Raw genomic sequence first — 13,035 nt, 5'->3', positions numbered from 1 at the left:
GGAGTGGGGGGCGAGAGGGGAGGACGGAGGGGAATGGGGGCAAGGGAGAGAGAGGGTGAGGGGAGGTCGTGAAGAGAGGGTGAGGGGAGGTCGGGTAGGGAGGAGAGAGAGGGGAACGGGTAGGGAGGAGAGAGAGGGGAACGGGTAGGGAGGAGAGAGAGGGGACGGGTAGGGAGAAGAGAGAGGGGACGGGCAGGGAGGAGAGAGAGGGGACGGGCAGGGAGGAGAGAGAGGGGACGGGCAGGGAGGAGAGAGAGGGTGGGGACGGGCAGGGAGGAGAGAGAGGGTGGGGACGGGCAGGGAGGAGAGAGAGGGTGGGGACGGGCAGGGAGGAGAGAGAGGGGACGGGCAGGGAGGAGAGAGAGGGTGGGGACGGGCAGGGAGGAGAGAGAGGGTGGGGACGGGCGGGAGGAGAGGGGGACGGGTAGGGAGGAGAGGGGGACGGGTAGGGAGGAGGGGGGATGGGTAGGGAGGAGAGGGGGGGACGGGTAGGGAGGAGAGGGGGGGACGGGTAGGGGGGGACGGGTAGGGAGGAGGGGGGGGACGGGTAGGGAGGAGGGGACGACGGGTAGGGAGGGGGGGACGGGTAGGGAGCAGGGGGGGTAGGGAGCAGGGGGGGACGGGTAGGGAGCAGGGGGGGACGGGTAGGGAGGAGAGGGGGGGACGGGTAGGGAGGAGAGGGGGGACGGGTAGGGAGGAGAGGGGGGACGGGTAGGGAGGAGAGGGGGGGACGGGTAGGGAGGAGAGGGGGGGACGGGCGGGAGGAGAGGGGGGGACGGGCGGGAGGAGAGGGGGGGACGGGCGGGAGGAGAGGGGGGGACGGGCGGGAGGAGAGGGGGGACGGGCGGGAGGAGAGGGGGACGGGTAGGGAGGAGAGGGGGGGACGGGTAGGGAGGAGAGGGGGGACGGGTAGGGAGGAGAGGGGGGGACGGGTAGGGAGGAGAGGGGGGGACGGGTAGGGAGGAGAGGGGGGGACGGGTAGGGAGGAGGGGACGACGGGTAGGGAGGAGGGGACGACGGGTAGGGAGGGGGGGACGGGTAGGGAGGGGGGGGACGGGTAGGGAGGGGGGACGGGTAGGGAGCAGGGGGGGACGGGTAGGGAGGAGGGGGGGACGGGTAGGGAGGGGGGGAGGGGTAGGGAGGGGGGGAGGGGTAGGGAGGGGGGGGACGGTGTAGGGAGGAGAGGGGGGGACGGGTAGGGAGGAGAGGGGGGGACGGGTAGGGAGGAGAGGGGGGGACGGGTAGGGAGGAGAGGGGGGGACGGGTAGGGAGGAGGGGGGGACGGGTAGGGAGGGGGGGGGATGGGTAGGGAGGAGGGGGGGACGGGTAGGGAGGAGAGGGGGACGGGTAGGGAGGAGAGGGGGGACGGGTAGGGAGGAGAGGGGAGACGGGTAGGGAGGAGAGGGGAGACGGGTAGGGAGGAGAGGGGAGACGGGTAGGGAGGAGAGGGGGGACGGGTAGGGAGGAGAGGGGGGACGGGTAGGGAGGAGTGGGGGGGACGGGTAGGGAGGAGGAGGGGACGGGTAGGGAGGAGGGGGGGACGGGTAGGGAGGAGGGGGGGGACGGGTAGGGAGGAGAGGAGGGGACGGGTAGGGAGGAGGGGGGGGGCGGGTAGGGAGGAGAGGGGGGGACGGGTAGGGAGGAGAGGGGGGGCGGGTAGGGAGGAGGGGGGGCGGGTAGGGAGGAGGGGGGGGGCGGGTAGGGAGGAGGGGGGACGGGTAGGGAGGGGGGGACGGGTAGGGAGGAGGGGGGAACGGGTAGGGAGGAGGGGGGGACGGGTAGGGAGGAGGGGGGAACGGGTAGGGAGGAGGGGGGAACGGGTAGGGAGGAGGGGGGAACAGGTAGGGAGGAGAGGGGGGTAGGGAGGAGAGGGGGGTAGGGAGGAGAGGGGGGGACGGGTAGGGAGGAGAGGGGGGACGGGTAGGGAGGAGAGGGGGGGACGGGTAGGGAGGAGAGGGGGGGACGGGTAGGGAGGAGAGGGGGGGACGGGTAGGGCGGAGGGGGGACGGGTAGGGAGGAGGGGGAGACGGGTAGGGAGGGGGGTGATGGGTAGGGAGGAGGGGGGGACGGGTAGGGAGGAGGGGGGGACGGGTAGGGAGGAGAGAGGGGTAGGCATACATACCCTTCCCCTTCGCCCTGCTGCCAGGTCATCTGTGCCCACGTTCACTCTCCCTCCCCACGGTACGCTGACCAGTTAGTTGGGGGTGGGGGATAAGGTGTGAGAAACTGTTGCCGTGTTCCTCGTCACTCGGCACGGAAATTATTCACGAAGGCTCTGACTCAATCGCATGCTGCGGATACACCTTAAGCTGCCCGTTATCACTGCTCCCAGACCTCCCTAACTCCGGAAATCACCTCTGCAAGCCCAGCAGATTTCCCTTCGCCTGAATGCCCGTTCGGTGTCAAGCGGGAACCCCAAGCGAGGTCACCTTCATTTCTCGAAGACCCATCCTTCAGACCCCCTTCCCTCGACCACTCCACTCCTCTCCTCTCCTCGGGCTGCCCGTACCTTAAACACAGCCTGCAGCCCATTGGGGCTCAGGGCCTGCAGGAGGACTTGCTTCAGGAGATCCTGCAGGGCAGTCAACGTTTCGGCAAGAAGGACCTGCAAGTGACACCAGCTTTGTCAGAGATCAAAGACAAACTCTTGCCGTTCCGGGGAGAGCTGCTCCGACAGGGAGAGTGCAACAGCTCCCAAACACGGTCGCCATAGGCCCCAGCAGTAAAGGCGACTGCCCAGATACATCACGGAACTTTAAGAGTTGTTTAGATAGACACCTGAGTGTGAGGAAAATGGAAGAACATGGACATTGTGTAGGCAGCAGGAATTAATTAGTTCGGTTCGTCATCTGATTGCTGATTTATTTGGTTCAGTAATTTAGTTGTGGGCCGAAGGGCCTGTTCCGTGCTGTATGGTCTCTGGTCCCCCAGTGTAAAGGCTCTAGTCAATTAACTAATGGAGCCGACTAGAATGTGGACAAAATGCTTGCCTTCATCATCGTCCCGACAGCTCCAAATCCAGGCCAAGGACAACAGGTTGCAGGTCCGGTGTCTGTGAGTCTGAGATTTGGGGCCGAGGACTGGAGAGGTGTGTGTGTGCACATGTCTGTGTGCATGTGGGTGAAAGGGTGGCTTGTTTTGCTGTTGTAACAGCAACTTTCATATGACCCTCTCTCAGAACCACCCCTCTCACAGTGTGACCCTCCCTCAGAACCACCCCTCCCACAGTGTGACCCTCCCTCGGTACCACAACTCCCACAGTGTGACGCCCCCCCTCAGTACCACCCTCCACAGTGTGACCCTCCCTCGGCACCACCCCTCTCACAGTGTGACCCTCCCTCAGAACCACCCCTCTCACAGTGTGACCCTCCCTCAGAACCACCCCTCCCACAGTGTGACCCTCCCTCGGTACCACCCCTCCCACAGTGTGATCTTCCCTCAGTACCGCCCCTCTCACAGTGTGACCCTCCCTCAGAACCACCCCCACAGTGTGACCCTCCCTCGGTACCGCCCCTCTCACAGTGTGACCCTCCCTCAGAACCACCCCTCCCTCAGTACTGCCCCTCCCGCAGTGTGACCGTCCCTCAGTGCCGCCCCTCCCACAGTGTGACCATCCCTCAGTGCCGCCCCTCCCACAGTGTGACCGTCCCCCAGTACCGCCCCTCCCACAGTGTGACCGTCCCCCGGTACCGCCCCTCCCATGGTGTGGGGTCCCTCATAGCCCCTGCCCACCCTGTTCCTCACCTCTCTCTCTTTCAGACTGGGTCCGCTCTCGTCCTTGCCTTTGTCCATCGCAGGGGGTAGTAACCCAAACACACTGTTCATGCAGGTTTTGATCAGTTCAAATGTCTCCACCTCACCCAGAGGTGGGTCCAGCTTACTGCAGACAGTGTCAAGGAGAACAAGTCTACACATGCCAGGGAGAAACAATCTTTTGTCTGGAGTAGTGGGTAATTAGAAAGGCGCTGCCAAAGTTATACCAACACGTCTCCTGCCCCACTAGAGGCCCAAATATACTTGACCACTGCTACACAGCAGTCAAGGATGCCTACCGTTCCGTCCCACGACCTCACTTCGGAAAATCGGACCATCAGGCCGTACTCCTCCTCCCGGCTTACAAACAGAAACTGAAGCGGGAGGTCACGGTGTCAAAAGTAGTGTCGCATTGGACGGAGGAAACAGATGAGGTCCTCCATGACTGCTTTGAATCGGTGGACTGGTCAGTATTCAAGGACTCAGCAGCTAACCTCGATGAGTATGCCTCAGCTGTCACGGACTTTATTTGGAAATGCACGGAGGACTGTGTGTCTCGCAAGATGATCCGGGTATTCTCTAACCGGAAACCTTGGATGAATTATGAGGTCAAGTCCCTTTTCAAGGCTAGAGCTGCGGCTTTTAGGTCCGGGGATACTAGTCACTACACAGAATCCAGGTGTGAACTCCGGAAAGACATTAAGGGCGCCAAGAGGCAATATCGAGCCAAGTTGGAAGCCCAGGATAACCAGAGGGATGCCAGTAGACTATGCAGGGTCTAAATGAGATCACTGGGTGCAAAGAAAAGGCTGGGAATATCAATAACTGTGGCGCTTCTCTTCCTGACGAACTTAACATATGCTACGCAAGATTCGAACAGAAGAGAAGCGTCCCGCTCCCTCCGGATGAACCGGACCTGGTGGCATTGAGATTCATCGTCACTGAGGAGGATGTTAGAAGGGCCTTCCTGAAGATAAATCCAAGGAAGTCGACGGGCCCAGATAGCGTCCCAGGACGGGTTCTCAGAGCCTGTGCAAGTGAGCTAGTTGGAGTGTTTGCTGACATCTTCAACTGCTCCTTGCTTCAGTCTAAGATCCCCTCATGTTTTAAGAAGGCAACGATAATCGCAGTGCCGAAGAAGAGCAAGGTGGCATGCCTGAATGACTATCGACCTGTGGCTCTGACATCAATTGCTATGAAGTGCTTTGAGAGATTGGTTATGGCACACATCAACCACAGCCTACCGGTCAACCTCGACGCTTTGCAATTCGCCTACCGGAGCAACAGGTCAATGGCAGATGCCATCTCTCTGGTCCTACATTCCTCCTTAGAACATCTGGAGAATAAAGACGCATACGTAAGGCTCCTTTTCATTGACTACAGCTCTGCCTTTAATACCATCACTCCAAATAAACTGATTCCTAAGCTCCGGAACCTGGGCCTTAGCACTCAGATCTGCAGCTGGATCTTCAACTTCCTCACAGACAGGACCCAGGCTGTAAAAATAGGGGACAAGCTCTCCTCTACAATCACTCTGAGCACCGGTGCCCCACAAGGCTGTGTACTCAGCCCCCTGCTGTACTCACTGTACACCCATGATTGTGTGGCCAAGTTTCCATCAAACTCAATACATAAGTTTGCTAATGATACAACAATTGTAGGCTGTATCTCGGGTAATGATGAATTTGAGTACAGAGAGGAAATTAAGAACCTGGTGGCATGGTGCGAAGACAATAACCTATCCCTCAACGTCAGCAAGACGAAGGAATTGGTTGTTGACTTCAGAAGCAGTAGTGGACTGCACGACCCAATTTACATCGGTAGTGCGCAAGTGGAACAGGTCAAAAGCTTTAAGTTCCTTGGGGTCAATATCACAAATGACCTGACTTGGTCCAACCAAGCAGAGTTCACTGCCAAGAAGGCCCACCAGCGCCTTTACTTCCTGAGAAAACTAAAGAAATTTGGCCTGTCCCCTAAAACCCTCACTGATTTTTCTAGATGCACCGTAGAAAGCATTCTTCTAGAGTGCACCACAACCTGGTATGGGAGTTGTCCTGTCCAAGACCGAAAGAAGCTGCAGAAGATCGTGAACACGGTGCAGCACATCACACAAACCAATCTTCCGTCCTTGGACTCAATTTACACCGCACGCTGTCGGAGCAGTGCTGCCAGGATAATCAAGGACACGACCCACCCAGCCAACAGACTTTTCGTCCCTCTTCCCTCCGGGAGAAGGCTCAGGAGTTTGAAGACTCATGCGACCCATTTTGGGAACAGCTTCTTTCCAACTGTGATAAGACTGCTGAACGGATCCTGACCTAGATCTGGGCCGTACCCTCCAAATATCCGGACCTGCCTCTCGGTTTTTTTGCACTACCTTACTTTCCCTTTTCTATTTTCTATGTAAGATTTATAATTAAAATTTTTATTATTTACTAATTTTAACTATTTTTAATATCTTTAATATTTGTAATCCAGGGAGTGTGAAGCACAGAATCAAATATCGCTGTGATGATTGTACGTTCTAGTACCAATTGTTTGGTGACAATAAAGTATAAAGTACAAGTATAACCTACTATTACTGGGGACAAAACACAACCTTCTCACCGCTCTGCCTCAGTACTGACCCTCCCTCGGTACCACCCCTCCCACAGTGTGACCCTCCCTCGGTACCGCCCCTGCCACAGTGTGACCCTCCCTCGGTACCGCCCCTGCCACAGTGTGACCCTCCCTCGGTACCGCCCCTCCCTCAGTACCACCCCTCCCACAGTGTGACCCTCCCTCGGTATCACCCCTCCCACAGTGTGACCCTCCCTCAGTACCGCCCCTCCCACATTGTGACCCTCCCTCAATACCGCCCCTCCCACAGTGTGACCCTCCCTCAGTACTGCCCCTCCCACAATGTGACCCTCCCTCAGTACCGCCCCTCCCACAGTGTGACCCTCCCTCAGTACTGCCCCTCCCACAGTGTGACCCTCCCTCAGTACCACCCCTCCCACAGTGTGACCCTCCCTCAGAGTGTGATTCCCCATGCCTACAGTTGTACTTTGCAGGATACAGCAGATGAGTGCAGGTGGTGATAGCTTGCTGTCGGATGGGGGTCCTCAGTGTGTCCAATGGTTCCACTCTGATCAAATCCTGCCTCCGAGGAAGGAATGGGAAGAAGGTTAGAGCACTATGTCCCTGCACCATCACGGAAGACAGTGCTACCCTATATAATGTTGCACAGCCACTGCATAGAGCCACCTCTACCCAAGTTCAAAGTAAATTTATTATCACAGGACGCACATGTCACCACACAGAACCCTGGGATTCATTTCCCTGTGGGCATTCACAGCAAATACAAATAAACTAAAAAAGTAGTAAATTCCAATTTATACGGCAGTAAATATTGAGAATATGAGATGAAGAGTCCTTGAAAGTGAGTCCAGAGGTTGTGGGAACGGTTCAGTGATGGGGTGAATGAAGTTATCCCCTCGGGTTCAAGAGCCTGATGGTCGAGGGGTAGTAACAGTTCCTGTTGGGTCCTGAGGCTCTGGCACCTTCTTCCTGCTGGCAGCAGTGAGAAGAGGGCTTGTTCTAGATGCTCTGTGCCGATGTGCTCAATCGTGGGGAGGGCTTTATCCGTGATGGAGTGGGCTATATCCGGTACTGTTCATAGGATTTCCCACTTGTGTATCAGAGAAACCGTAACCGTGAACACTGGACTGAAAGGTCTGACGGTAGATAAGTCACCTGGACCAGATGATGTACACCCCAGGGTCCTGAAAGAGGTGGCTGAAGACATTAATAGCGATCTTTCAAGAATCACTATATTCTGGAATGGTTCTGGAACATGGAAAATTGGCAATGTCACTCCACTCTTCAAGAGAGAGAGGCAGAAGAATGGAAACTACAGGCCAGTTAGTCTGACCTCAGTGGTTGGGAAGATGTTGGGGTTGATTATTAAGGATGAGGTCTCTGGGTTCTTGGAGGCCCATGATAAAATAGGCCATAGTCAGCACGGGTTCCTCAAGGGAAAATCTTGCCTGACAAATCCGTTGGAATTCTTTGAAGAACAAGCAAAATGGATAAGGGAGAATTGGTTGACATTCTGTACTTGGGACTTTCAGACGGCCTTTGACAAGGTGCCACACATGAGGCTGCTTTAACAAGCTACGAGCCCCTGGTATTATAGGAAAGATTCTAGCATGGATAAAGCAGTGAATGATTGGCAGACAGCAAAGAGTGGGAATAAAGGGAGCCTTTTCTGACTGGCTGCCGATGACTAGTGATGTTCCACAGGGGTCTGTGTTGGGACCGATCCTTTTTACATATGTGAATGACTTGGATGATGGAATAGATGGCTTTGTTGCAAAGTTTGCAGATGATATGAAAAAAGGTGGGAGGGCAGGTAATTTTGAAGATGGAGGGAGGCTGCAGAAGGACTCAGATTCAGAGAAAGAGCAAAGAAATGAGAGGTGGACTACAGATTCCGGACGTGTATTGTCATGTACTTTGGTAGAAGGAATGAAAGGTTGATTTTTTCTAAAAGGAGAAAAAATACAAAAGAAAACTGAGGTGCAAAGGGACTTGGAAGTCCTTGTGCAGGGTTTTGCAGGTTGAGTCTGGTGAGGAAGGCAAAGGCAATGTTAGCATTCATTTCAAGAGGACTAGAATATAAAAGCAAGGATGTAATGTTGAGACTTTATAAAGCACCAGTGTGGCCTCACTTGGAGTATAGCGAGCAGGTTTGAGCCCCTTATCTTAGGGAGGATATGCTGAAACTGGAGAGAGTTCAAAGGAGGTTCACGAAAATGATTCCAGGTTTGAACAGTTTGTCATATGAAGAGTGTTTGATGGCTCTGGGCCTGTATTCACTGGAATTCAGAAGAATGAGGGGTGACCTCATTGAAAGCTATCGAATGGTGAAAGGCCTTGATAGAGTGGATGTGGAGAGGATGTTTCCTGTGGTGGGAGAGTCTACGACCAGAGGACACAGCCTCTATTCTGAGGATGTCCTTTTAGAATGGAGATGAGAAGAAATTTCTTTAGCCAGTGGGTGATGAATCTGTGGAATTCATTGCCACAGACGGCTGTGGAGACCAAGCCACTGGCTAGGTTCAAAGTGGAGGCTAATAGGTTCCTGATTAGTTGGGGCCACAAAGATTTGAGTCAGATGGCACAGAAACAGGTCCTTCAGCCCATCTAGTCCATGCTGAACTGCTATCCCGTCTCGTCCCACCTTTACTTATAGTTAAAGCAGATGATGAAAAGTTCTTGATCAGTCCAGGCATCAAAGGTTACGGGGAGAAGGCAGGTGAATGGGGTTGAGAGGGATAATAAATCAGCCATGATGGAATGGAACTCCAGTACGTTCGGTCCCAACCCCAGCTGTGAAAGGACAAGGGTTGGGCATGGAGATAGCAACCAGAGATACAGAAAAGCCAACAGAAGCTGCACAGGCCTCACTCCTGGGACAGGAAGGCTTTTTGCCTGGAAGACATACCAAGTCGTGTGGTGGAACTGGAAGCCACAGCACTGATAGGCCTGCTATTGGCCCATGGAATTCTGGCAATGCCCCAGAGAAAGGGTGACGGGTTAAGGTAGAAGAATGGAGGAGCACACTCAGTGGCCTAATTGGCCTAATTCTGCTGTCTTATGAGTCAGTCTGTTCACTGGTGTCGCGGGTGTAATCGGGCAGTGCGGGCTCACTGGGCCAGAAGGGCCAGTTACCACGCTGTATCATCATATTAACGATAAAAGTTACAACACACTGGTATGAACAGTGTCATGAACCCCCAGCACCGTACATTGTGACCCCCCCCCGGGAACACTCTGAGGTACAGACATATTGGTCATGAACCCCCACTGTACATTCTGTGACCCCCCCCCCCCCCCCGGGAACACTCTGAGGTACAGGCATACTGGTCATGAACCCCCAGCACCGTACATTGTGACCCCCCCCCCCGGGAACACTCTGAGGTACAGACATATTGGTCATGAACCCCCACTGTACATTCTGTGACCCCCCCCCGGGAACACTCTGAGGTACAGACATATTGGTCATGAACCCCCACTGTACATTCTGTGACCCCCACCCCGGGAACACTCTGAGGTACAGGCATACTGGTCATGAACCCCCACTGTACATTCTGTGACCCCCCCCCCCGGGAACACTCTGAGGTACAGGCATACTGGTCATGAACCCCCACTGTACATTCTGTGACCCCCACCCCGGGAACACTCTGAGGTACAGACATATTGGTCATGAACCCCCACTGTACATTCTGTGACCCCCCCCGGGAACACTCTGAGGTACAGGCATACTGGTCATGAACCCCCACTGTACATTCTGTGACCAGCCCCCCACCCTGGCAACAGTTTGAGGCCATTATCTATTGGATCCTGATGTTTTCGGGATTCAGATGCTCCTCAGAGGTCAGGAATGAGGCAGAAATCATATTGTGTCCGGCTGTTTCATTAAGTGTTACAAGAATTGGGAACGAGGAGGACAAAGTAAAGACCAGACTAAAAAATAGACGTGAGCTTCACATACTCGACAAAAGACAACAAAACTTCCACTGATAACATTTAACCTGTACAGCAGCATTAGGATAAGAGCTGTTGGGATGGGCAACGGTCTCTTCCCCCAGACTGTGGGGCCGCTGAACTCCCCGTCACCACCCACATCTCATCACGCATGAAGGGCCAGTAGAGTTATACTGTTTTCTTTTTAAATGTGCCAAAAATATGCTTTTTTTTGGTTAATTTATTTGTGTTAGTGTTACTTTGTGGTAATAACCTTAGTTTATTTGTGGTAATAATTTTGTTAATAAATAAATTTAGCTTTGTTCATTTTTTTGTGGTGATGTTATTTCAAGTGTTAACTTGTGCCACAAATGCACTTTTTCTCTGCAAATTTATTTCTGATAGATTAAGAAGTATCTGTTTCCTCAGGAGACTGCAGAGATTCAACATGTCATCGAAAACCTCGGCAAATGTGTGGTGGCAAGTGAGATGAGTGGCTGCATTAGGGCCTGGTACAGGAACAGCAAGGCCTTCGAGTGAAAAACCCTTCAAAAGATAGTGGATTCAGCCCAGTACATCACAGGTAAGACCCTCCAGCCACTGAGCACATCTACGTGAAATGATGCTGTAAAAAAGCAGCATCCATCATCCGAGACCCTCACCACCCAGACCATGCTCTCTTCTCACTGCTGCCATCGGCAGCCTCAGGACTCACACCACCACCAGGTTCAAAACCAGTTACTACCCCTCAACCATCAGGCTCCTGACAGAGGGGATAATTTCATTCATTTAGGGACTCTGGTACACTGTCATTTCTTGCTCACTATTTATTTATATCCCTGCACACAGTTTGTTTATAATTAACAGTTTGTGATGTTTACAGCTCATGGTTATTATTCTATCGATTTGCTAAGTATGCCTGCAGGAAAAAGAATCTCAGGGTTGGATGTGGTGACATGTTGGTACTCCGATCATAAATTTTACTTTTAAATTTCCTTTTAACTTTGATTGTTTTATGCACCGTGCACCTTGTGCACTTTGTTTCGTTTGGTGATACACACGTGTACGGTTGAATGACAATAAACTGAAAGTATAAAATAGCCAGATTCATGTAGCATGACACCTCCTACTGAAAAGTAATACGTTTCTAGAAAATAAATAAGTTTCTTCTGTAGAATTTTCCAATACACAGCGGTATAGTCGCTTCTATATTTTTTCAGGAAGCTTCTCAGTTTACAGTATCAGGCCTCACGCCAGTGGAATCTGACTATTTTATAAGCTAATTATCACTGGAATTCGTGTTATCTCTCGTCTCAGTATGAGGCAGCCACAGCTACTCTTTAGTCAGGTCTTTGTTCTTTCAACCACTACTTCTTCTTCTTCTTTGTTCTTGTAAAATTTAATAAAGTGGCCATAGGACACAAATTTTAAATCTCGTGTCGGTGACGATATAAAAATAGCCTGGGGGGGGTAGAGATACGTCGCTACCAAAGGAGGTGTAAGGAGCTCCTTCCCTCCGCTAGCCTGCAGGTCACCCTCGGGCAAGGTGTAGCACCTGTTTAGCACCCCCTCCGATCAGGGTGACGTGAAGCCATGGGAGCAGCTGGTACACATCACAAGTCCTGGTTATGTGACCACTGACGCCTGGTTGACAATCTCTAAAGAGTATTGACAATGGCTGGGGTCACCTGTCTTGGAGAGACACTGCCCAGAAGGCGGCAATGGCAAACCACTTCTGCAGAAAAAGTTGCCAAGAACAATCATGGTCACAGAGTCCACGATCGCCCACGTCACAGCACATAATGATAATGTCATGTGACACAGCACATAATGATGATATCATATGACGTGTGGCCAAATGGTTAAGGCGTTCGTCTAGTGATCTGAAGGTCGCTAGTTCGAACCTTGGCTGAGGCAGCGTGTTGTGTCCTTGAGCAAGGCACTTAATCACACATTGCTCTGCGACGACACTGGTGCCAAGCTGTATGGGTCCTAATGCCCTTCCCTTGGACAACATCGGTGGCGTGGAAGGGAAGACTTGCAGCATGGGCAACTGCTGGTCTTCCATACAACCTTGCCCAGGCCTGCGCCCTGGAAACCTTCCAAGGCGCAAATCCATGGTCTCATGAGACTAACAGATGCCTATATACATATGACACAGCACATAATGATGATAATTATACAAAAATACAAGCAAGCACAGTACAGTTAAACACTGAGAAAAGTAACAATTCTACATCCCAATCTAACATACCTGCATGTAGAGCAACAGCTCCCCCTTCTGTAAGAAGGTGAAGGGGTGGGTCTTCTCACAGGCGTGAACTGCCCTGGCTATCAAGGTGAGTGTCTTCATCAGACTGAGCTTAATGGTCAAATCCTGGGGAGGGAGTGAGAGATCACAACCCAGGCAACAACAAAACCAACACAACAGGTCAGAGCACAGAAAAGCAGGAAGGGAATTAGTTGCAACTAGAAATCAGAGGTTACAATCCAGGAAGAAGCTTTGGAGAAATGTGGAGGGAAAGAGCTCGGAAGTGGTAATTAGATAAATCAGGTGTCCCTGAACCCCTTCCTCTGGAATGTGGGACAGTCCTGCACTTCAGCCAAGTTCTAACAGTGCCTGTGCAGGGATCAGTTGGAGAGGGCGTTTGACAGGAGAAGGGTGGGGTTGGGTTAGAAGTGGGCTGTGGGGCAGGGTTACTAGTCCAGACCTTCCCTTCCCTTCTCCTGCCCCCCTCTTAAGACGGTGGCAGCTAAATGCATCACACTTCC

General features: G+C 53.1%; 1 protein-coding gene across 2 annotated transcripts in view; it reads right to left on the bottom strand.

The window, feature by feature from the left end:
- mroh1 (maestro heat-like repeat family member 1) overlaps positions 1-13,035 on the bottom strand; it is a 141,921-nt gene that overhangs the window by 43,778 nt on the left and 85,108 nt on the right. For both annotated transcript variants that reach the window (XM_063044670.1, XM_063044671.1), the window contains 4 exons: positions 12,518-12,640; positions 6,812-6,891; positions 3,745-3,880; positions 2,510-2,605 (listed from right to left, as the gene is read on the bottom strand). In XM_063044670.1, the coding sequence (XP_062900740.1) occupies positions 2,510-2,605; positions 3,745-3,880; positions 6,812-6,891; positions 12,518-12,640 (435 nt within the window). The remainder of the gene's footprint in view (positions 1-2,509; positions 2,606-3,744; positions 3,881-6,811; positions 6,892-12,517; positions 12,641-13,035) is intronic.

The sequence above is a fragment of the Mobula hypostoma genome, chromosome 3 (genome assembly GCF_963921235.1).
Source record: "Mobula hypostoma chromosome 3, sMobHyp1.1, whole genome shotgun sequence".
Taxonomy (NCBI): domain Eukaryota; kingdom Metazoa; phylum Chordata; class Chondrichthyes; order Myliobatiformes; family Myliobatidae; genus Mobula; species Mobula hypostoma.
This window is presented reverse-complemented; position numbering and strand designations above follow the sequence as displayed.